The sequence below is a fragment of the Nelumbo nucifera genome, chromosome 3 (genome assembly GCF_055504915.1).
Source record: "Nelumbo nucifera cultivar China Antique chromosome 3, China Antique-T2T, whole genome shotgun sequence".
Taxonomy (NCBI): domain Eukaryota; kingdom Viridiplantae; phylum Streptophyta; class Magnoliopsida; order Proteales; family Nelumbonaceae; genus Nelumbo; species Nelumbo nucifera.
The window spans coordinates 89870679-89896451 of NC_142651.1; the positions used below are offsets into that span (position 1 = coordinate 89870679).

Below are 25773 nucleotides of genomic sequence, written 5' to 3' on the forward strand. Positions count from 1 at the left end.
TCGCAGACAATATAACTTTTAAATGATTTGTGTTCTCCAGGTGAGGAGGACAAAAACATTGAGTTAAAATTGAAGACTTTTGGGCTAGAGCAACAAAACCCAGCTGTGTTTATCATGGCCAATGCCTGCTCCAGTAGGGATTACACAAATACTGTTGTTGGCGTGTGCTTTGTGGGTCAAGATGTCACAGGAGAGAAACTGATAATGGACAAATTTAAACGCTTGCAAGGGGATTACAAGGCTATTATTCAGAATGTCAATCCATTGATCCCACCTATATTTGCATCAGATGAGAACGCTTGCTGCTCTGAGTGGAATGCAGCAATGGAAAATCTATCTGGTTGGAAAAAGGAGGAGGTTTTTGGAAAAATGCTTATTGGGGAAATCTTCGGGGGTTTGTGTCGACTGAAAGGTCAAGATCCACTTACTAAATTTATGATTCTCTTGCACCGAGCACTTGGTGGCCAGGATATCGAGAAGTTCCAATTTGGTTTCTTTGATAGGAAAGGAAAATATGTGGATGTTCTGTTAACAGCAAACAAGCGGGCTACCATGAATGGGGATAGAATTGGCTGTTTCTGCTTCCTGCAGAAGGTTGTTCCTGAACTGACACAGGCCTTAGAAGTGCAAAATCAACAGAAGAAGTGCTTTACAAGACTTAAGGAATTGGCCTACATTCAGCAAGAGGTGAAAAATCCTTTGAATGGTATACGGTTTACCCACCAACTCTTGGAGGCAACTGCTTCTGATGATCAGAAGCGGTTTCTTGAGACAAGTAATGCATGTGAAAGACAGATGATGACAATCATAGAGGACATGGATCTAGGAAGATTAGAGGAGGAGTAAGTCTTTTTCAGTTTCAGTTAATGACTCTACAAGCTTGCATATTTTCTCAGCCTATGGGATTTTATATCACATGCTTTAGCTTTATTAACATTATTGTATATACTCACACAAATGTCTGTTGTAATTCATGTTCTTTATTTCTTTCCTCCAAGATCCTCTAATTTTTATTGGCAACAATCACAATTTTGTCGTTTTATGCTGATGGAATTAGTTATTATGCCAACTCTCTTTTTTTTTATAATAAAAGAAAAGATTTCATTAATGATTCATTGAAAAGCTCTACCACTCGCTGTTTGGCCTCTTGCAATGAGAAAAAGATTGCATAGACGTTCAACCCGAGCCACCCACTCTTCAACCTTCAAGGTATTGAAAGAACTAGAGTAAAAGCTCCTGACCAGACATTTGTGAAGAAAAGCCTCCCTCAATGAAACTCCTTCCACCTTCATTCTGTTAAAAGTCTCAACCACCCATGCAGAAGCCCAAACTCCATGGTTCCCAAAGTTACAGTGTCCATCTTTTCATCCCTGCCATCCATTCGTGGTTCTAGCAAGACCTATTGGCGGTGTGAGGTTGTTGTTGCTCCACATTGATATGGATTCAACTTCTCCTTAGAATCTCTGACATCGAGCGATGTATTTGCTTCTTTGAGCTTTTTCTTTTTAAAGTGACAAGAAAACTCTTGGAATCGTTGAAGGAGAATCTGGAAATCATTTCATTTATCCAAGTTATTTGTTCAGGTAGATTCTCCTTGCATATAATGTTATTTTATGGATGAGTTATGGATTTATAGGCATAATGAGTTGTTTGGTATTCTACATGATATTATCTTAACTCATTCTCATATTTACTCACATTTGCGTTCAAAAGAAAATTTTAGTATACAAGAGGTAGGTAAAAGAGAGATTGAGAATCCAAGGAAAGAGTATTGGAAGAGCTTACAGGTGTAGATCCTCCTGATAACTAAAACTTACATAGCATTCAGCTGATAACTAAACCCCAAAATCCAGCAACCCCTCCTCATTAAAGGAAGAGTATTACACCTTTATGATAACAAAAGAAACCAGCCAAGAACATTTCATCCATGTCAATTGAAGAACAGACATGAAACATCCAAAAATACATGACTTATAGAAATACCCTTTCCCTTGGATTCTTTACTTCAGATATATATATATATATGTTATTTAGTTGTCAGTGCAGCTCATATTTGCCAACAAGAGTAGTTACCGGTGGTCAAATTGTTTAAAATTTCAAAGGCTGGTGCCAAATCATCATAATGATATGAGTTCCACTGATACATTGTTGATATAGAATATATCTTTGCATCAGCAAAACTTGTTACCTTTACCCCTGGCCATCTGATTGTGAGGTACCTTGTTCTAACAGATGTATGGAGCTAAACATGACAGAGTTTCTATTGGGAAGTCTTGTAGATGCTGTTGTTAGTCAAGTAATGATTTTGTTAAAAGACAAGAATTTACAGCTGTTTCATGAGATACCAGAGGAAATGAAAACTCTATCCCTTTATGGTGATCAAATTAGACTACAGCAAGTCCTGTCAGATTTTTTGCTGAATATAGTGCATCATACACCATCTCCAGATGGTTGGGTAGAAATCAAGGTTACACCCTGTTTAAAGCTGGTACAAGATGGGGTTGAACTTTTACATTTGCAGTTCAGGTATTATTAAGTTCATTAATATGCTTTATTCATCATTCAGAAGAAAGAAAAGAGGAATATGTTCTTTATCTTTATATACCACTTTTAAGCTGTATAATAACATACATCTAGTATATTTCAACACTTGTTGCTATTTCTTCTTTAATTGCATATTAAAAGTTTCTGAACTACTTCTTGCATTATTATTATTATTATTTATCCATTCCTTTTTATTTATTGATTGATTCATCCTTGGTGTTCGTATGAATGAGGAGGGTTGTCATCAGCACTTTTAGAGAACACTATTTAATGTGTACGTGTGTTGCACCTAACAATTTCAGATGATGATGATGATGATCATAATAATAGTTTGATTGGGAAGAGAAGAAAAGAGAAAACAGAGAAAAGACGAAGGTTTGAGAAGGTTCTAAGTGGTGTGGTGGCGCCCACCTAGCTATTATATAGTAGGGTATCATAAAGATGGATAAGAAGACAAGTATACCCTTGGGTACACTTAAGTTACATAATACAGCATTAGACACAAATTTACAACACTCCCTCTCAAGTTGGGTCATACATATGATTCTTTCCCAACTTTTTTCAAAGATCAGTGAGCTGAATGCTTGTTACACCCTTAGTAAATGCATCGCCTATTTGAACCTACATAATGACTACAAATCTCTCTCCTTTCCAATCTCTCTTGATAAAGTGTTTATTAACCTCAAGCTTCATGCTCTCATGTAACACTGGATTGTGAGTTATGTTAATTGCAGTAGTGACATAGACTAGGTGTTCCAAGTCTGCAAAAACATTCTTAAGCCACAATTTCAATTCTATGAGCCATAGACCTATACTCAGCCTCAGCATTACACCTGGTCACCACATTATGCTTCCTACTCCTCCAGGTCACTGGATTTTCTCCAACAAAGGTATAGTAACCTGTAATGGATCTCCTATCATCAATTTCCCCAGACCAGTTTGCATTTGTGTATCTCTACTATTAATTATCCATGCTTAGAGAAAAGAATACCTCTCCCAAGATGTTTTCTCAATTATCTAAGAACTCATTTTGCTACAACAAGATGCATATACTACTACAACAAGATGAGTGGAGTTATTGAGTCTTCTTTGAATTGAAGTAGGATATGACAGCTTAGTTTGAGTCCTACTAAGATTATTGAGTCTAACAGTTTGACTCCTAAGACTATGTTGAGTCTAACAGTTTGACTCCTAGGACTATTATGAGTTTAGAGTCTATAAGTATGTATGGACGTTTTACACAAAGGCAATGAAATATATTGAGTTTACTTCAGTTTATGCTAACTATGGTGAGTGATTCCCATGCCCTAGAGTGATTCTAGGCACCCTGTGAGTGATTCCAGGTATTTTTTCTCTTCTTTGTATCTCTATTTTCTCTCTTATTCCTTCAAGAAGTCATTACAGCCATCAACAGCCATAAAATTCTGATCAAGAAAACCATTCAACATTCTCTAAGGACTAGAACTGAGCTGGTCCTACATCAGTTTGGTATCAGAGCTAATGGTTTATTCACTATGTTCTCACAAAGTGACCGATTCTATAGGCCTAGGGTATCTTTTAAACAAATCTTATAGGTCTAGAATCAATGATGATTGGGTTTCTGAACCATATGAAGGGTCTTTGGTTGACTTATTTGAGAAGATGGTGGAAGAAAACAGATCTAATAATGTTGACTACGGGAGTAAGGTTTTCAAACATGTTAGAGGAGAAAGGGAAATACCAGATTTCAAAGGAGATGATGATCCACAAGCAATTTTTTTGATTGGGCTGCTGAATTAGAAGAATATTTTGATTGACATGATGTCTGACAAACAAAGGATTAGATTTGCACACATGAAATTGATGGCTCATGATAAAGTATGGTGGAGAACTCTTGAGCTACGATTAGAAAATAGAGGTGATGATCCCTTTAGTACATGGGCAAAGATGAAGAGATGTTTGCAAGAAAAGTACAGCCCATTGGACTTCCATTATGATCTATATATGGAGTTGACTAATTTCAAGTAAGAGAAGAAGCATCAGGTTACAACATAGAACTTGAAGTCAATGGGAATAAGGTACAGAGTTGAAAAGAAAGTAGATGATTCCTTGCATGTTGATGCCTATCCTGGAGCTGAAGTTGAGGTGAAGCTAAAGTAGAAGAATTTCAAGCTATAGAAGTTGTAGATATTAAAATTCAAGAAGGTGTAGGACAAGAAAAAATAGAAATTGGAATTTCCAACACCCATGATCAGCTTGAGGTTAATGATCAAGAAGAAATAGGAGTGGAGCAAGTTAAAGAAATTCAGGTGCAAGATACAAATATGCCGAGTGTAGTAGGTCCTAGTAAGGAAGTATGTGACTTTACCTTACAAGTTCAATTGTTCAATTAGAACTAATTCAAGAATTACGACCTAACATGGCACAAGTTCCACCGACATCAACAATGGAAGAAGTCGTAGAGTTTACTGAAAAACCAAGGGTAGCAAAACACATAGAGATGGTGATTCCTAAGCTAGAAATTGAAGGAAAAGTTCCAAATGTTGTAGTTGAGATTTTGGATAAACGAGGGGAAGATTCATCACAATGGAAGGTTGATGATTTAAGTGTTCAAGAAGCCAATGTTATTGATAATTTAACAAAGATGGTTATGGAACGTAGTGTTTCAGAAATGCGTTTCTTTCAAGATCCTTTTCTAGTTCTGTGTGTGGCCACTACTCTACAGTCCAAGCACGTAGCTGTGGGAAGTCCTACTTTTGTCATTGGGGCATACCAACTTTTCATCCTCAAGTTCTTCAAAACTCGAGGATGAGTTTTTTTGAACCAGGGGAGTATGACGCAGGGGTTGAAGAGTCAAAATTGGAATTTTATGTATTTCTGTATTTTTGGACAATAGGGGTATTTTTGTCATTATGAAATTTTCTGTGGGGTCCAATGATAGGGTTTAATTTGTCTAGTTATAGTTTGTTTATGCTTAAAAGTTCAGAGTCATTGCATAAGTAGGATTAGAGTTATTGAGTCTTCTTTGAATTGAAGTAGGATATGACAGCTTAGTTTGACTCCTAGACCATGTTGAGTCTAACAGTTTGACTCCTAGGATTATTATGAGTTTAGAGTCTATAAGTATGTATGAACGTTTTACACAAAGGCAGTGAAATATATTGAGTTTTCTACAGCTTATGCTAACTATGGTGAGTGATTCCCATGCCCTAGAGTGATTCTAGGCACCCTGTGAGTGATTCCAGGTATTTTCTCTCTTCTTTCTATCCCTATTTTCTCTCTTATTCCTTCAAGAAGCCATTACAGCCATCAACAACCATAAAATTCTGATCAAGAAAACTATTCAACATTCTCTAAGGACTAGAACTGAGCTGGTCCTACATCAATAGGCAATGTCTGTTCTAGTCATAGGCTTGCCAATAAGTCTCTAGAACTACTTAGCATCAGGAAGAATTTCATCCTCATTCTCCCCAGGTATGTGATTAGCCTTGATTGAGGTGTCAGCTAGTTTGGTCTCCAGCTTTCCAAAGATCTAGGATGTACTTCCTTTGGGAGATAAAGATGCCTTTATCTAAACTAGCAATTTCAATCCCAAGAAAATATTAAGTGGACCTAGATCCTTTGAATTATGATCCCAAAAACTCTTTTAGGTTCTAAATTTTAAATTCCTAGTTGTTGGTGAGGACACTATTATCAACATAAACAATTAAGATATCTATCATATTTTTGTCTCTCTTAACAAAAAGAGTGTGATGAAACTAGCATCGCTTAAACCCCACTTGTTGTACCACACCATTAAACTGATCAAACCAAGCCCTAGACGATTACTTTAACTCATACAAGGGCTTCTTGAGACCTTCTCCTTATTTTCTTTAGTGTGGAAGATTGGAGGCTGGATCATATAACCTCTTCTTCCAAGTCCCCATTTAGAAAGAAAAAGCATTCTTTATGTCCAATTGATGTAGGTGTCAAACCACAATTAGCAACAAGAGAGAAGATTCATTTGAGTCTTTCTTATTTGGTGATAGATTATCAAAAATAATTGATATTTTTTAAATTTGTTTTGTAGTTTGGTGGTGTCTTAGCATAGGGTTGTCTTTAAGGGTCATAGTAGCTCAAAAGGCATGGTAGAAAGATTTTAGAATTTTGAAAGCTTGAAGATGCAATCACATCATTTTTGTTTAGTCTATTTTTTTAGGGTCAAAACTTGTCTATTTTGTTTGATCTTGATGTCATGAGATAGGTTATTGAGTTGTCTATCCAATGGGACAAATGCTTGTAAATCCAGTATGTTTAGAGTGAGTTATGGCTATTTTACCAATAAGGTGTTAGTTTGTTACAGGATTTGGGTCTAGTTTTTTAGTTTACTCATTGATTTGTTTTGGTTCATTTAATTTTAGTAGAATTAGTAATAAGTTATTATGGTTGTTTTCATAGTTCAAAGTATTGATACGATACACCCCATATCATTCCGGAGGGTCACCAAAACGCCTATTTTTAGGCTTTTGGTAGTTTTGATGTTTTTAATTTTTAAAGATAGGTATTATAAGCCCCCTGTAAAAATATGAAACTAAAAAATAAAAAAAAAAATAGTGTATTGGTCACCCGAAATGCCCCAGATACATGTTTGAACATATTTTGGCTGTATCAACTTTGAACCATGACTTTTTTAGGGGTTAGAGTCCACATTTTATTGTATTTATGGGTTACCTATGAGCTTGTCTTAGTCCTAAAGCAATTAGGAGTTTTTTTTTTTCACTGAAAAAATGATTAGGAGTTGCTGTTTTGAAGTCACCTGCAAGTAAGAATGTAATCTTCTTCTTCTTTTTTGAGGGAAGGTAAAGTATTATATTAAACTGATCAAAAGCATGTACAAAGCCCTGCACAGTAAGATACTGAGCAGGGGCCAATATCCTCTCTGTACAGCAACTATTCTGTGTGCATAGATACAAAAAGATTAATAAGATCAAAAAAAGAAATGTAAGATGTACTCTTGAAATACGTATGTACTGCTACCCAAGAGTATATTTTTCCCCATAATCCTTTCATTACTGTATCCTCCGCATTATATTTATTCTCAAGAATCTCCTATTTCTCTGTGTCTATATTGACCAAATAACTGCTGTTGACACCACTCCTCATATGATCTTCCCTTTTTTGGACAAAGCTTTCTGCTGCCAACCCCATAACAACACCTTCAAACCCTTTGGAAAGCATAGCTGTACCTCAAAAAGCCCCAATGATTTTACGCATAGCTTCTTTGCAAACTTGCAATGGATAAATAAATGATCTGCCTCTTCAGTGGCCTCTCCACACCTTAACATCTGCTTGGTTCCACCATCATACCTCTGCTAGCAAGGGTATCTGCTGTTAGACACTTTCCCAATGTGTCTGTCCATACTAATAAAGCTACTTTAAGGGGAGCAAAAGTTTTCCATGCTCTGCACCAGTTAGAAGAAGTGATTTATTACAAGTGAAAGGGGCTGGAAGGGCAATGGGTACAACAAAAAGGACATGGATAGAAGTAGTAATAACTGATTTAAGCACTAATAATAACAGTGGATATGGAATTAAATAGAACAGATTGGAGTTTCGCTCCAACAGATTGGAATTAAGTAGAACATCTAAAGCCGTTTGACTCCAACAGGGCAGTGGGTTTCGCTCCTTTTGAGGAGTTGGTTTCAGCGTGGTCTAAGCTAGGATCGTTGACCATATATGGAAAACAGGTATCTGTAGAGAGACTGGGCCGAATGGGCCCTAGCCCATTAGTGTCTTTCTTATTAGTTCTTTCATGTTATGTTTTCTTATTGGGCCTTTTCTTTATGGGCCTTTAGTTCTTGTTTATGTTTTCTAAGTATATTGCTGATGTGGACGCATACTTAAGGGCAGTCTTGTAAATTATGTAACTTAAGCAAGTTTAATAAAAGATTAGTGGGGGAAAAGAGGAGATTATCGAACTCCTCCTTTCTTTCTCCTTTCTTCTCCATTCTTCCTCCTTTTTGCTGTCTTTTAAGTGCTTAACTGACCTTAGTTAGGTCTATAAAGGTTGAAAACATTGTTTTTTGATTTTCATTTGATTGATGGAGCAATCTAGAAGTGAAATGAAGCAGATCCCAATGTCGAGGGTTAGTCTCATAGATTCTATTCTGATAGGAGTGACTACAATTAAACTTGACGGAACAAATTACCTTGCTTGGGCACAATCTATTAAGATCCATGTCTGTAGTTGAGGTAAAGTAGGGTTTCTCATGGGTAGTAAGATGATGCTAGAAGAGATTGATCCTGCATATGAGAAATGGATACAGAATAACTACACAGTCATTGGGTGGTTGGTAAATTCTATGCAACCCCACATAAGTCAACACTATCTTTGGATGACTTTAGCCAAGGAGATTTGGGATAGTGTTACAAAAACATACTCTCAGAAATTAAATGTTACAAGGGCCTACAAATTGAAGAATGATGTGAAAATTTTAAAACAGGGGGAGAAGAGTGTGGTTGTCTACTATTTGATGTTGAAGTTACTATGGCAGGAGATAGATGTTATGGAAGTAGTTGTATGGGAAAGCACCAAGGATGCAGAAACTTTTAGGAAATTTGTGAAAAGGAATATAGTGTTTGAATTCCTTACAGGACTCAATCCTAAATTTGATATTACAAGGCAGAATATTCTGGCCAAGGATGAAGTATCACTTTCTCGGGCATACTCTATGGTGAGTAGTGAAGAGAGCAGGTGACAGGTACAACTATAGACTCCACCTCCCCTAGAACATTTTGCACATATTGAAATAAAACCAAAGGGGGTAAATGAAAAAAAAAGGAGGTGATATGTGAATATTGCAAAAAGGAGAAACATACGAAGGATTCTTGTTGGAAACTTCATCCAGATCTTCTTCTAGAGAGGTTTTGGAACAACTTTAAGAAGGGTGGTCAGTCTGGAAAGCCCAAGAATGCAAATGTTGCTACAGTATTTGAAAGTGAAGAAAAATCTGTTGTGGAATAGATGGCAGTAGTGAAGGCAAAGTTTGAGAGATATGGGAAGTTGATAAATCAACTCCTCTACATCCGCTTTTGCCCATTCAGGTATTCGTGCTTCTGCAAATCATGCTACAACCTCAGGTAATCGTAGAATTCCTTGGATCATAGATTCTGGTGCATCAGACCATATGACTAGCATACCTAACCCTTTTTGTTCATACCAGTTCCTCTCTGGTAGAGAGAAGATTTCTCTTGTCGATGGTCTCTTGCTCCCATCTCTGGCAAGGGGGATATTAGAGCCTCTGACTCACTTGTATTGTCCTTTGTCCTTCATGTTCCTAAACTTAGCACTAACCTTTTATCTGTTAGTAGTTTAACAAAATCAATGAACTGCAACATAACTTTCTTTCCTATTTATTGTGTTTTTCAGGACCTAAAATCTCAGAGGACGATTGGGAGTGGCCATGAGGCGAATGGGATATATTTGCTGGATGTCTCTGATCAAAGTCCTGGATTACCTAGTAGAGTAGCTTTGGAGTCTGTTTCATCAGAGTTAGTTGATAGAGTCATGATGTGTCATTTGAGATTTGGTCATTTGTCTTTTTCAGCTTTGAGTCATTTGTTTCCAGAAATGTTTAAGGGAATATCCCTATCGAGTCTTCATTGTGAGTCATGTGAACTTGCAAAACATTGTAGACGATCTATTTTAGTGAGTAATAAAAGATCTGCTTCTCCTTTCCATATTGTGCACTTTGATGTGTGGGGGCCATATCATTTACCTGCTATGGGGGTGTTACCAATATTTCATCCTTTTCATTAATGATTTCTTTCGTTATACCTGGATTTACCTTATGAAATCCCGGGATGAAGTACCAAATATTGTACAAAAATTTCAAAACTTATACTTACCCAGTTTAACACTCGAATCAAAATATTCCGATCTAATAATGCAAAGGAGTATTTTGAGAAGAGCCTTTCTTCCTACTTTGATAACTTTGGAGTTATTCATTAGAGTTCTTGTTCCTACACTCCTCAACAAAATGGAGTGGCAGAAAGGAAGAACAGACATGTGGTTGAGGTTGCGAGGAGCCTCCTTTTTGCTTCCCATGTTCTTGTTAAATTTTGGAGGGATGCTGTCCTTACAGCTACATACTTGATAAACCGAATGCCTTCCCAGGTTCTGGGTTTTAAAACTTCCTTTAGCATGCTTTTTCCAAATGATGATCTTTTCTCTCTTCCTCTCAGAGTGTTTGGGTGCATTTTCTATGTTCATGTTCACAGTCATCAAAGACATAAGTTTGAGCCTAAAGTACACAAGTGTGACTTTTTGGGATATGCCTCCACACAAAAGGGATATTGCTGTTTTGATCCGGTTTGTGGCACTCGTTTTGTTTCCAGAGATGTCACATTTGTAGAATCTGTTCCTTTTTTTGGTTCTTCTCCCGAGGGGGAACATTCAGAGGAGTTGTTTGCGTTGTCACCATCTATTCCTCTTCCAATTCTCATTGAATCTTCTATTGAGTCTCCTCCAACCGAGTCCTCTATTGGCTCCTTCTCATGTTCCTGCTCCCCGTCCTCATCCTCCCACATTTCCTTCCCATCCTATTATCCAAAGGTGGTACCAGAGACAAAGACTCAAAGACATGCAAGTTCTTTCCACACCTTTAGATGAGCCTCTTGCTCCTCCCATCACTACTAAGGTAACAGGTCAGCCCTCTTCTACCAGTTCGGATACCTTCCCTGACCTTGATCTCCCTATTGCCCTTGGAAAAGGCAAACGGAAATGTACAGCTCATTGCATTTCCAAACACCTGTCCTACAACCTTCTTTCCCTTTCCTACTATTCCTTCCTTGCCTCTGTTTCTACACATGTGACTCCCAGATTTGTCCCAGAAGCCTTGTCCAAGCTAGAATGGAGGGATGCTATGATGACTGAACTAGATGCTTTGCATAAGAACAATACCTGGAAAATTGTGGATTTGCTTGAGGGAAAGGAACCGATTAGCTATAAGCGGGTGTTCACTATTAAGTATCATTCAGATGGTACTATTGAGAGATATAAGACCCGTTTGGTTGCTAAAGGATACACTCAGATGTATGGTATTGATTATCTGGAAACTTTTGCTCCAGTAGCCAAGATGACTTCAGTTCAAGTTTTAGTATCTTTAGCTACTACTTTTGATTGGCCTCTTCAGCAGTTTGATGTAAAGAATGCTTTATTGAATGGGGGCCTACATGAAGAGGTCTATATGTCTTTACCTCCAGGGGTGTATGGGACGGAGATGCAAGGAAAGGTCTGTAAACTGAAGAAGTCCCTTTATGGCTGTAATCATTCATGGAGAGAGAGAGACGAGAGAGAGAAAGAGAAGAAGAGGAAGATATGATTGAGAGACAAAAAAACCAACTACTTCTGGCTGCCGCCAGTTTAGTTATTTATATTAACAATATAAAAGGAATGGGAGATTACAAGTATGCCCCTGGTGGCACTTCCTAGAAACAAACTAATAAGAAAGAAAGAAACTAACTGACTAACATCATCTTAAGCTGACAACCCACTAATAGCAACTATAAAATAACAATTAAATAATCCTCACAACACTCCCCCTCAAGTTGGGTTGAATATGTCTATCATGCCCAGCTTGTCACATAACTCATTGTGCCGCGAGTATGGAAGCCCTTTTGTGAGGACATCAGCGAGTTGTTCCTTGGAGTTGACATAAGAGATGCAAATTTCCCTTTTTCCAATTTTTCCCTTATGAAGTGTTTGTCCACCTCAATGTGCTTGGTCCTCTCATGTAGGACAGTGTTGCTGGCGATGTTTATGGCTGCCTTGTTGTCACAGTAAAGAGACAGGATTATGAACAACAACTCCAAGCTCCCCTAGAAGATTTTTTAGCCAAAGGACTTCAGCCACCCATGTGCCATAGCTCTATATTTAGCTTCAACAGTTGACCTTGCTACCATACTTTGTTTCTTGTTTTTCCAGGTCACTAGGTTTCCTCCCACAAATGTGCAATACCCACTCATGGACTTCCTATCATCCACAGCACCTGCCTAATCAGCATCTGTAAAGACTTCCACCTTTAGGTGATTATGTTTACTAAATAGTAGACCTGTTCTGGGATACTTTTTTAAGTATCTAAGAATTCTCTCTGCTGCCTCCATGTGTGGTTTCTTAGGAGAGTGCATGAATTGGCTTAGAACCCCAACTGAATATGCAATGTTTGGATAGGTCATGGCCAAATAAATCAGCTTTCCCACTAACCTTTGGAACTGTTTCACATCTTTCAGAGGTTCACCATCACAGTCACCCAACTTGTGATCAACATCCATGGGAGTATCTGTTGGCCTTGCACCTAATTTGCCTATGTCTTGTAATAGGTCAAGGGTGTATTTCCTTTGAGAAATGAAGATACCCCTTTCCGAGTAGGCGATTTCAATTCCAAGGAAATACTTTAGGGGACCTAAATCTCTCACTTCAAATTTAGATGTAAGGAATTGTTTCAATTTTTGTATTTCTGAACTCCAATTTCCTGTAATGATGATATCATCCACATACACTATCAATACAACAACCTATTCCTGACATCTCTTCACAAAGAGTGTATGACCAGACTAACATTGTTTGAAGCCTACCTGCTGAACTGCCATGTGAAACTTTCTGAACCAAGCTTTGGGAGATTGTTTTAAACCGTAAAGAGACTTTCTCAGCTTGCACACCTTATTTTCACTTCCCTTGGCACAGAATCCAGGGGGTTGAACCATGTATACTTCCTCCTCTAGGTCCATTTAAAAAAGCATTCTTTATGTCCAGTTGATGCAATTCCCAGTCAAGGTTAGCAGCTAATGACAGGAGAACCCTAATTGAGTTCATCTTAGCTACTGGAGCAAAAGTCTCATCATAGTCAACCCCGTACACTTGAGTGTACCCTTTGGCTACTAATCTTGCTTTGTACCTTTCAACTGTCCCGTCTGCCTTGTGTTTAACTGTAAACACCCACTTACACCCCACGGGGTCTTTCCCCCTTGGAAGATCCACCAATTCCTAAGTTTGATTTTTATGAAGAGCATTAATCTCCTCCTTCATGGCATCTGTCCATTCGGGGCATTTTAAGGCTTTTGTAACATTTTTGGGAATAGGGATGCAATCAACTGCGGATAGAAAGGCTCGGTATGAGGGGGAAATGTGATCATAGGAGACATATTGGGTAATGGGGTGTTTGGTAGTGCATGACCCGACTCCCCCGACTCCCTTTCTTTGAGCAATAAGAATGTCAAGGTCATCCACAGTAGGAGTAGGGGTATCAGTAAGTGCAACAGGGATTGGACTTACCTCCTGGGAGTTTAACAGTGTTGGTTGCTCAATGTTTGGCTGCTCCACATCTCTATCACACTGCTGATCTCTACGGCGTGTATGTTGGAAGACACGAAAGGGAGCAAGGTCTAGAATAGAAGGAAGGAGACTTGGCGGACCTGAACTTGCTTCTCCTCTTCCACATTACTACTCTCCCCCTGAGGAGAAGCAGGGAAGAATGGTTCAGACTCAAAGAAGGACACATCCATAGACACAAAAAACTTATGACTAATGGGATCAAAACACCGATACCCTTTTTGAGAGGAGGGATACCCCAGAAAGATACAAGGAATGGACCGAGGGTCTAACTTACCTCGAGGCGGAGACAAATCATGGACAAAGGCACGACAACCAAAAACTCTCATGGGAATGGAAAATAAAGGGGACTAAGGGAACAACAATTGATGAGGGGCCGTGTAGTTCAGCACTTTGGAGGGCATGTGATTGATGACATAAACAATTGCAAGTATAGCATCCATCCAAAACCTTTTTGGAACATTCATGTGTAGCATCATCCCGCGAGCTACCTCAAGGAGGTGTCTGTTTTTTCTTTCTGCAACACCATTTTGTTGTGGTGTTCTTGCGCATGAGCTCCTATGAATAGATCCGTGGGAGGCAAAGAACTCATTGAGCTCACCATGGAAATATTCTTTTGCATTGTCGGATTGGAAGATTTGTATTTCAACATGGAATTGCATAAATACCATCCTCTAGAAGTCTTTCACAATCTTTGGAACTTCGTCTCTACTACGCATAGGGAATACCCATGTATAGCGAGAGTAGTCATTGATCAATGTGATAAAGTACTTATATCCGCCCTCAGAGATTATAGTAGTAGGCCCCCATACATCAAAATACACAACATGAAAAGGAACACTTGATCTTTTATTATTTGAGTGAAAAGTTGTTCTACATTGTTTGCACAACTGACACGTTTGACACTGGAACTCTGACATTGAACATGACTTAAATAAAACCGGAAACAAAGAATTTACTATTTCAAAAGAAACATGACCTAACCGACTATGCCACAAAAAAATTTGACTCTTATTTGATTGACTATGTGACTCTGAGGATGACACCGAGAGACTAGCTTTGTTGTCGAGAATGTAGAGACCATCCACTAGGCTCCCTCTACCAATCATCCTCCCAGAAGTTAGATCCTGAAAAACACATGAACCAGGAAGAAAGGTTACACTACAGTTTAAAGAGCTTGTGATACTACTAATTGAAAGCAAATTTATAGGAAGTTGAGGGACATGCAATACACAATTCAGGTTAAGGCCATGGGGAAGAGATATTGATCCTTGGCCTGCAATGGAGGAGAATGATCCATCTGCAAGCCTCACTTTATCCCTTTCTGACAAAAGGCTATAAGTCTAAAACAAGTTCGGCTTACCGGTCATGTGGTTAGAGGCCTCTGAGTCAATGATCCAAGGGGAACCAATGGTAGATGCATCTATCACAAAGCCCTACCATATGACTCCAAGTGGTCTCTGAAGGACTTCATTATATCTTCCTTGGGGTCAGAATTAGTAAGATGGTCCTGGGTATTACCGGCAACCTGAGTATCTTGGGTTGCCACATGTGCTGCATTATGTGCTGTGTTCATCTTCTTCTGACCTTGCCCTTTACCCTGTTCTTGGTTCTTCACTGCCCACTTGGGTTTCCTGTGAATGTCCCAACATGTGTCACGTGTATGCCGTGAGCGCCGACAGTGGGTACAAAACAACTTGTCTTTATCATCAGCCTTCTTGGTGTCACTTTTCTTCCCCATGTTGTTATTACTCATTGCAGCCAAAGCAACTTGTTGCTCCCCCTCGGTTGTAACCATCACACTCCGCCTACTTTCTTTCGATTGAACAAGGGCATATACCTCGTGAACCGACAACAACTCTTTGCTTCCTAAGATCTGAACTCTCAAGGGTTCATAGGCAGGGTTCAGTCCCAACAAGAAGGCAAACACATGCTGCTGAGAAACCAGCTTCCTGTAGGTCTTAGCATCGTCATCATGTTTCCACTCTATAGCCGCCTGATAATGATCCAATTCTTTCCATACGGAAGTAAGGGCTGAATAGGAAGACAAACTACGATTTCCCTGTTTACAGGTTGAGGATTCAGCTTGCAACTGGTAAACCTTGGCATAATGCCTTTGCTCAGAATATGTAGTTTTGGCCTGTTCCCAAATCTCACTAGCGGCGTCTGCCCACATAAAGTTCTTCTTCACATCAGGTTCCATGGCTGCAAGGAGCCAAGACATCACCATACTGTTTTTTTGGTCCCACCTATCATGTTCAAATGTCTCACTCTTGGATTCTTTCACCCTTCCATTTATGTAACCATCTTTTCCCCTTGCCGTTACATAAAGTTTTACACTTTTAGCCCACTCCAGGTAGTTTAGACCATTTAAAGGGGTAATGGGCATGGGAAACATCATGTTTTCACTTCCCATACCAGCTGTGCTGCGGGTCGATGTAACCCCTGATGAAGTTGAATCATAGTTTGCCATAGAGTACTGCTGAATCAGACCAAATCCCACACAACTACACAACAACCACAATCAGAATACCAACCCTCAAGGAATTTACTTCTGAAATGTGGAAAAGCAACAAAAAAAAAACTGCTGAAATCAACTCAGTAATGGTTCAGTCATTAAAACAGCCCAGTAATCAGTCCAACACCAGCCGTTAGAATAGTATACTAGCAGTCCGACTACAAACCATGCAATCTAACAATCCAGCATCCAAACGAAGGTATAAAACCAAGAAATAAGGCCTTCACACCATTGGCCATAAAAATAAAAAAACAAGAACACATACCCTGTCCAGCACCTGTACGAAGGTGCCAACCAGAAACTAACTTCATAGCATCGAACAGATAAGAAAGGGAGTCTTTTTTGCATCGCCCTTCTTCTACTAGGGTCTCCTTGATATTACGACCAAGGAAGAACCCAAAGGAAGAGTCGCAAGTAGTCTGCTAGGGTTTCTCTGTCTTCCACGTCCAAGAAATCAAAGAAGAAAAGAGGACGAAGCAGGTTCAAATGGGAGAAACCGATTTTTTTTATTATTTTTTTATTTTTTATAGCTCAGAACCTTGCTCTGACACCATGTAATCATTCATGGAGAGAGAGAGACGAGAGAGAAAGAGAAGAAGAGGAAGATATGATTGAGAGACAAAAAAACCAACTACTTCTAGATGCCGCCAGTTTAGTTATTTATATTAACTTAATATAAAAGGAATGGGAGATTACAAGTATGCCCCTGGTGGCACTCCCTAGAAACTAACTGACTAACAACATCTTAAGCTGACAACCCACTAACAACAACTATAAAATAACAATTAAATAATCCTCACAACAATGGCCTTAAGCAATCTCCTAGAGCCTGGTTTGATAGATTTTGGGCTACACACAGACCCAGTCGGATCATACCTTGTTTGTTAAGAGGAGAGATTCCTTAGTGACTCTTTTGATTGTCTATGTTGATATTGTGGTTACTGGTAATGATACTCGAGAAATTGTTCATCTCAAAAGTTTTCTTAACACGGAGTTTGAAATTAAAGACTTGGGAGGACTTAGATATTTCTTGGGAATTGAAGTTACCAGATCTAAGGATGGTATCTTCATTTTTCAATGGAAGTATGTTCTTGATCTCCTTGTAGAGACTGGCAAATTGGGTGCTCGACCTGCCTCTACTCCTATAGACCTAAATAATAAGTTGTCAGCTATTGATGGTGAACTATTGACTAATAAGGGAGTGTTCCAGAGACTGGTTGGGAAGTTATTATTACCTTTGCATGAATCGACCAGATATTTCCTATGTAGTTAGTGTAATTAGCCAGCTCATGCATTCTCCCAGAGATACACATTTAGTAGTTGCTGAGAGGGTTCTGTGCTATCTAAAAGGGACTCTAGGAAAATGTATCTTGTTTGCTAAGCATTGACACATGAAGCTGGAAGCATACACTGATGCTGACTGGGCCAGATGTATTGATGATAAGAGGTCCACTTTAGGTTACTATGCTATGGTAGCAGGGAACATTATATCATGGAGGAGTAAGAAGCAGTCTGTAGTGGCTAGATCCTCAGCTGAAGCAGAGTACAGGGCAATGGCACATGGAGTTTTTGAACTTTTGTGGTTGAGATCACTTTTAGAAGAATTGGGTATAGACTGTGAGAAGCCAATGATGTTATATTGTGACAACCAGGCTGCTATCAACATTGCACATAATCCTGTTCAACATGACATAACTAAACACATTGAAGTTGACATGCATTTTATACGAGAGAGAGAGTTGCCTCAGGAGAAATCTGTCTACCATTTGTTGCCTCTGAAGAACAGTTGGCGGATGTTTTGGCAAAAGGTGTTCCTAAAGGAAAGTTGGTTCACTATATAAGCAAGGTGGGCATGATTGATATCTATGCTCAACTTGAGGGGGAGTCTAGAGAGACTGGGTCGAATGGGCCCTAGCCCATTAGTGTCTTTTTTATTAGTTCTTTCTTGCTATGTTTTCTTATTGGGCCTTTTCTTTATGGGCCTTTAGCTCTTGTTTATGTTTCTAAGTATATTGCTGATGTGGACGCCTATTTAAGGGCAGTCTTGTAAATTATGTAACTTAAGCAAGTTTAATAAAAGATTAGTGGGAGAAAAGAGGAGATTATCGAACTCCTCCTTTCTTTCTCCATTCTTCCTTTTTCTTGCTGTCTTCCTTTTCTTCTCTACTTCTTTTGCTTTTTAATCTTAATTTTTTCTGCTAATTTTATTGGTCTGAATCACATCTGTATCAATCATGCAATGGTGACCAACAGCGAACGCAGTCCCAGACAACTTAAACTTCAACAGCTAGGTGACGGTTCATGGTCTCCCTTTCCACCTTTGGACTGAAGAAATCTTTTCTTTGATAGGTAATCTTTGCAGAGGCCTTGTGGAAGTAGACCCAAACATGAAGCTTCTTTAGGAGTTGTGATTCACTAGAATTAAAGTAAAAAGTAAAAGAATCCACTCCATCCCTCGTTCAATACCAATTTTAGACAGAAATGTCTGGTTCTTTGTGGCAGTCAAAGTGGAGAAGAAGACCGAGTCTTCCGAGTCAAAACTGCTAGCTGCAGAGCATGCTCCTTTGCGTGAGAAGCAAGTCTCAAAAGAGGAGGTACACGAAATTTCCTCTTTAAGGCCTATTCACCTAAACTCAAATTCTCTCTCCCAAAACCAGTAGAGAGAGCTGAAGGCACAACCACCCCTTGGAACCGACTGGGTGAACTTGCCTCTCATTGCTTCACATACCCAATCAAAGATCTTGGGCCGACTGAAGACTAAAGCCCATATTACCCAGTTGCATGCAGAGGCCGACACTCATAGCCCTTCTGCAACTCCTTGGTTTGAAGACAACAACTTTCTTGATACCCCTCTTAGCATGGAAGCTGCTCCTAAAGAGGTGAATCACCCCCCCTACCCCTTCATCCTCATCAACTTCTGATTCATTCTCTAGCGAAGAAGAGGAAGTTTCTTCACAGGCCTCAAGCCTTTACGTCTTCGAGAAGGAATCCGCTTTCCAAGAAGAAGCCTTTAGAAGATCTAGGGCTTTGTTCGACGGCAAAGAATTTTGGGGAAGCATTTGTTGGTTCGGCTGTCTTAATATATTTATTTATCTCTGTTGGGTCTTTAGTCTTTTGTTATTGGGCCTAATCTTAGTGTTTTTTTTTATTTGTCTAGGTGTCCCATCACTAATCAGGGGCATTCTAGTCTATTTGTGTAACATTATGTAATACACTTATTAATAATAGAGTAGGGCCGACTGAGAGATTATAGCCGCCATTCTCAACTCTCCTTCTTCTTCTTCTTCTCTTCTCCTTCGGCAGCTTCATTCCTGCAAACATGGTATCAGAGCTCTAATCTTTCACCTGGTTACAGCCGCCGCTTCATCTTCTACTCATATCCAACTCTCTTTCTTCCTCTTTTCTATCTTGGTTGCTGCAAAGAAACCCTAGGGTTGGTCGTAGAACACAGCAGGACCTACATCTAGGGTTTCCCTTGGTTGTAGGGCCCAAGGGGAGTTAGTCCCAGAAGCTGATGCCCTAATAGACTCAGTACAGCAGATTGTAGCCATTCGGATAAGAGAGATCTGTGTGGAACAGATCTAGGTGGGAGGATTGATCTCGGCAGTCCTAGAACTGGTTGTGGCAGAGATTACAGGCTGCGACAGCAATGATTAGAGCATAGTGCAGCAGTGTGGTGCTCGTGGTTTCAGCTCTGTTACGGGTTCTCTGGACAGAGTTTGCAGTGCAGCAAGTTCCGTAAGTCTGACAGCAGTAATTAGAGCACAGTGCAGCAGTGTGGTGCTCGTGGTTTCAGCTCTGTTACGGGTTCTCTGGACAGAGTTTGCAGTGCAGCAAGTTCCGTAAGTCTGAAACAGTTCTCTGTATATTGTGTTTACAGTTTTGATCTTTGCAAGTAGGAGAAGATGTCTTCTATATTGAAAGGGATGGTAGAATCCATCGTATGGACGCCAAAACAGATGCGGAATGGGTGGGCGAATTTCAAAATTTTTCTACCTACCTTTCAACTGGGAATCACATACCCTAATTTTAGAATCAAGATTCAAGGATCCTACTTGAACTAGAATCGAACCAGATCTGAACCAAAAGGAAAAGGGAGGTAATTATACCTGATCCAGGGAAATAATATCTCCCAAAGTTGGTGTTCATGCTCAAAGAAGGCACCAAGATCTGCTCCTGCTGAAGATGACACAGCAACTGTGGAACAGAACCAGCAGGGTGCGTCCTACACACTGAATCCTTCACAAGAATTTTTTGGATGACAATGACCACCAAAATCGAATCAGCCTTTCAACAAAGACTAATATCAAGAACTTTTCTTGATCTTTCTCTGACAGAGAAAAACGAACTGTGACAGATGGATGGCGGCTGCAACTGGAGGGAGCTAGAGAAATAGATGGCGAACTGCTTTTCTTTTCTCTAGGGTTTCTGAGATCCTATGTCACAAAACTGCAAAGTGTGTTCTATGCAAATCCCCTAGGGTTCGAATTCTTGTAATTCGATTAGGGTTTCCTCCAGTTGCTTAATGATTAAGAAAGGATTTCCTGATCATATTAGGAGTTGCCCTTATCCAAATCTGTATTTGGATTAGGACTCTTCTTAATCCTATTTGTAGATTAGATAAGCTTTTGGGCTCATCCTAATCTCAGATCCGCCTCTTAATAATGACTGATCAAATCAGCCCAGTTCGAAATGGGCTTTAGGCCCAATAAGGTTATGTGTTCAAAAGTCTTCCAAACTGCTGCCCAGTTGGGCTTCTTTGTATGGCGTGGGACCCAAGCATTGATCTACACACCAGCCACATGGGTTCGGCCCAGCCTCTGTTACAAGGCCTGGCTGAATTCACTGGAGAGCCCAATGAACCCCTTGAGCCCATCACATGTGTTGGATTGAAGTCTTTGTATGTATGAGTATTCGGCTGATAAGAGTTCTTATTAGCCTATACTTAAGTTTAAGTTGTCCTGTATTGGGCCTTTGTTAATGGGCCTAATCCTGTTTAATGTTTTAAGTTGTCTGGGTGTCCCATCACTAATCAAGGGCATTCTAGTAACTTCCTGTATCATTGTACTACACCATAATATAAATAATAGTACTGTCGACTGAGCAGAGTAGTTCGACATTCCAGCATCTCTTCTTCTTCTTCTCTTTTCTGCTACTTCGGCTACAGTAATTTAGCTTTCACGGTATCAGAGCATTAGCTTCTTCCTGGTTTCAGCCGGCACACACTCTCTTCTCTTGCTGTCTTTTCATCTTCTCTCTTCCTTTTCTGGGTTGTTGTAGTGAAGACCTAGGGGTGTAAGAGAGTAAAGCAAGTTCGAACCTAGGGTTTCTCTTGGTTGTAGGACTCAAGGGAAGTAAGACCCAGAAGTAGATGTCCTACTAGGTTATTTCCAGCAAATAGTAGCTATTTGGCTACTAAGAGAGGTCTGTGTAGGACAGACCTAGTTGAGGACTGATTTCAGCAGTCCTAGCACTAGCCGAAAGGGGCTTAGCTACTTCTACAGTTGCAGCTTCAGTGCTCCAGCAAGACTCGCACAGACTTAGCTTCTTCTACAGAGCCCACTGTTCACTTGCTACTGTTGCAGCCTCGAACTGTTCACTCACTACTGCACCCGAACTGTTGCAGTTTTTGGTTCAGCCCAAGTGAAGTCTATCTAGTGTTCTACCAGCACTGTGAACACTTCTACCATCATAGCAATGTGGCAAACAGCTCCAAGTTCAGGGTGGTTATCAGTCCGAAACCCCTCACCATTGCTGTGAGATTACCTAGGGAGCTGCCAGCTCCAGATTGTTCAGCACTGTGAACCCTAGTTGAGGACTGATGTCAGCAGTCCTAGTATTGGCCGCAAGGAAGGGCACTCTCTTTACAGTTGCAGTACTCAAAGTTCAAGTGGAGTCTGCATATCACAATAGTTGAGAACCCTTAGCTTCAGGTCGGTTACCAGCCCAGAACTCCTTGCTTGCTGTTGTAACTGAACTGTTTCAGAACAGTGACAGTCTCGGCAAGTCTGAAACTGTGTCGAGTGCTGTCAGAACCTGCTGTGATCATTTCAGCTAATCAGATCTGCTCCAGAACTGGTTCAGAACCTTCAGAACTGCTTCGGCTAGTCTCAATCAGTGTCACCTACACAGTGGCTGCAGTTAAGATGTCTTCAATACCCAGAGATGTTTCTTCTAGAGATAACAGGCCTGCGGCAAGTGGGAATTTTGTCGCCAGCAACAATGATGACAACTCACAAAATACACCAACAGTGTCTTCTTCTCCTATGGGACAGGTTGTTGATTCCTCTGGAACTGGTACATTGGGCTTCACTGCTAGTGAGATTGAGATCCTTAGTAGGGCATTAGCCCGTCTAAGAAATAATTCTTTTGCTTCTACATCTCTTGCTAGATCAGGTACAGCCTCTGCCTTCAGTGCCACTGGCTCTATTGACTCTACTTCTTGGGTTATTGATTCCGGTGCTACTGACCATATGACACATATGTCTTCCCTATTCTCTTCATATCATTTGTTGTCTGGTCAGGATAAGATGAGAGTTGCTGACGGGTCTTTCTCCACTATCTCTGGAAAGGGAATTGTTGACCTAAGCAAGGACTTCTCTCTTAAATCAGTTTTACATGTTCCCAGTCTTACCTCAAATCTCTTGTCTGTTTCAAAACTTACCAAAAATTTGAACTGTAGTATAACCTTTTTTCCTACTCATTGTTTCTTCCAGGACAGATTGACAAGGAGAACGATTGGGTGCGGTCATGAGTATGGAGGCCTCTACTACCTTGATGCAGACATCGGCTCAGCCTTACAAGCATCTGCTACTAGTAATCCGGAAAGTGTGGAGTCAATAGCTAAGCTGCATCTTTGGCATGCTAGGCTAGGTCATGTGTCTTTCTCCTCATTAGAAATGTTGTTTCCCGAATTGTTTAAGGGCATTCCAAGTCAGAGGCTAACCTGTGAAGTATGTCAAATGTCAAAACAATGTAGAACAGTGTATCCAATTTCCAGCAATGAAATTTGTGCTCCTTTTGATTTGGTTCATTCTGATGTCTGGGGCCCTTCACCCATTGTTTCCTTTGATGGCTTCCGGTACTTTATCCGTTTTATTGACCACTACTCTCGTTGTACATGGATCTACCTGTTAAAAGGACGGGATGAAGTACCACGGATAACCATGGCATTTTGCAAGATGATTAAAACACAGTTTAATAAGAAGATTAAGCAATTCAGGTCAGACAATGCTGCTGAATACTTTGAAAAATCCTTGAACTTATTCCTAGAAGATGCTGGCATACTACATCAATCATCCTGTGCTTATACTCCTCAGCAGAATGGGGTTGCTGAGCGCAAGAATAGACATCTATTGGAGACAGCTCGAGCCTTACTATTCCAACACAAAGTCCCCAAGCAATACTGGTCTCAAGCTGTACTTTCTGCATCATATCTGATAAACCGGATGCCATCTAAGGTGTTGGGTATGAAAACCCCTTTCTCTGTTTTGTGCCCCACTCTTCCAGACTTTCCCCTTCCTCCTCGGGTCTTTGGCTGTATATGCTTCATACATGTGAAGGATCCAAAGAAGACTAAGCTAGATCCTAAGGCTACAAAGGGAATATTCTTGGGGTACTCTCCTACACAAAAGGGTTACAAGTGTTATGACCCTGTCTCCAAGAGAAAGTATGTCACCAGAGATGTGGTGTTCTTTGAGTCTCAACCCTATTTTCAGTCTTCTCAGAATCCTCTTCAGGGGGAGACTAGTGGGATGGAAGAGGATTCTCATTCTCCTTTTTTTGTTCCCCTATCTGCCTCGGGTCTTCCATCCTCTCCTCCTACTCACATTCCGGGTCAACCCAGTGAGGCTCCCACTGTGCCAGTTACCTCTCCTGATGCTGCAAATGTTCTTGAAGGCTCCAGTAGGCAACAAAAAGAGATACATACAACAGAAGAAAAAGGGGTCCTCAACCTCATGACAGCAACCAGTTGGACTTGGATCAATCTGTCTCTACAATCCAAGGTAATTTCAACTCTCATACTTCTGATTTGGATCTTCCTATTGCTCTCCGTAAGCTTATCCGCTCTTGCACCACCCGGCACCCCATTGCTGATTTTGTTTCTTACTCACATTTATCTCCTGCCTATCACTCCTTTGTGTCTACTCTTTTCTCTGTGCGTGTTCCTTCTAGGTACTCAGAGGTTGTGTTTGATCCAAGGTGGAAAGAAGCTATGAATGAAGAGATGAAAGCCCTAATGAAAGCAAGAACTTGGGAATTAGTGGATCTGCTAGAGGGGAAGACCACTGTTGGGTGCAAGTGGGTGTTTACTGTAAAGCGCAGGGAGGACGGGTCCATTGAAAGGTACAAGGCTAGACTTGTGGCAAAGGGTTTACTCAGAAAGAAGGGTTTGACTACAAAGAAACCTTTGCCCCGATAGCAAAGCTCAACACAATTCGGGTTCTATTGTCACTAGCAGCAAATTTTTCATGGGAACTTCATCAGCTGGATGTGAAGAATGCCTTCTTAAATGGTGACCTTCATGAAGAGGTATTTATGGAACCTCCACCAGGCTATGACTTTAGTAGAAAGGTGTGCAAACTGAGGAAAGCATTATATGGGTTGAAGCAATCTCCCCGTGCATGGTTTGAGAGGCTCTGTGGGGCCATGAAGAAAGTGGGGTACACTCAGAGTGGTGCAGACCATACCTTGTTCATAAGGAGACAGGATAGCAAACTTACTGCATTCATTGTTTATGTGGATGATATGGTAATTACCGGGAATGACTTGGAAGAGATAAAAATACTGAAGGAGTTTCTAGCTTCTGAATTTGAGATCAAAGACTTGGGTCATTTGAGATATTTTCTTGGGATTGAAGTTGCCAGGTCAAGAGAGGGAATCTACATATGTCAACGGAAGTATGTTCTTGACCTCCTAGAGGAAACAGGCATGATGGGGTGCAGGCCAGCAGATACTCCAATGGAACAAAACCATGGCCTGCAGGAATCAGTAGGGGAGGACTACTGTGATAAAGAAAGATACCAAAAATTGGTAGGGAAGCTGATATACTTATCCCTCACTCGGCTAGATATTGCTTATGTTGTGCATGTTGTCAGTCAATTTATGCACTCTCCAAAGATTCCTATATGAAAGCAGTTGAAAGGATTCTCAGGTACTTGAAGACTTGCCCAGGGAAGGGAATTCTCTTCAGGAAAAACAATAGAATTGAAATTGAAGCCTACACTGATGCAGATTGGGCTGGGTCTGTTGGAGACAGGAAGTCAACCTCGGGTTACTATACATTTGTGGGAGGAAACCTGGTCACATGGCGTAGTAAGAAGCAGAATGTAGTGGCTAGATCAAGTGCAGAAGCAGAGTATCG

General features: G+C 40.2%; 1 protein-coding gene across 5 annotated transcripts in view; it reads left to right on the top strand.

The window, feature by feature from the left end:
* Positions 1–25773, top strand: part of LOC104590541 (phytochrome E-like) — a 70074-nt gene that overhangs the window by 2607 nt on the left and 41694 nt on the right. For 3 of the 5 annotated variants that reach the window (XR_016083619.1, XM_088899970.1, XM_088899971.1), the window contains exons 2-3: positions 41–842; positions 2233–2526. Coding sequence is in view for 4 of the 5 variants with exons in the window: in XM_088899970.1 (XP_088756096.1) it covers positions 41–842; positions 2233–2526 (1096 nt within the window). In the remaining variant the exon portion in view is untranslated. Of the gene's footprint in view, positions 1–40; positions 843–2232; positions 2537–9931; positions 10061–25773 lie in introns of those variants that run through there. The other 2 variants (XM_088899972.1, XM_019196526.2) reach the window with 2 other exon arrangements.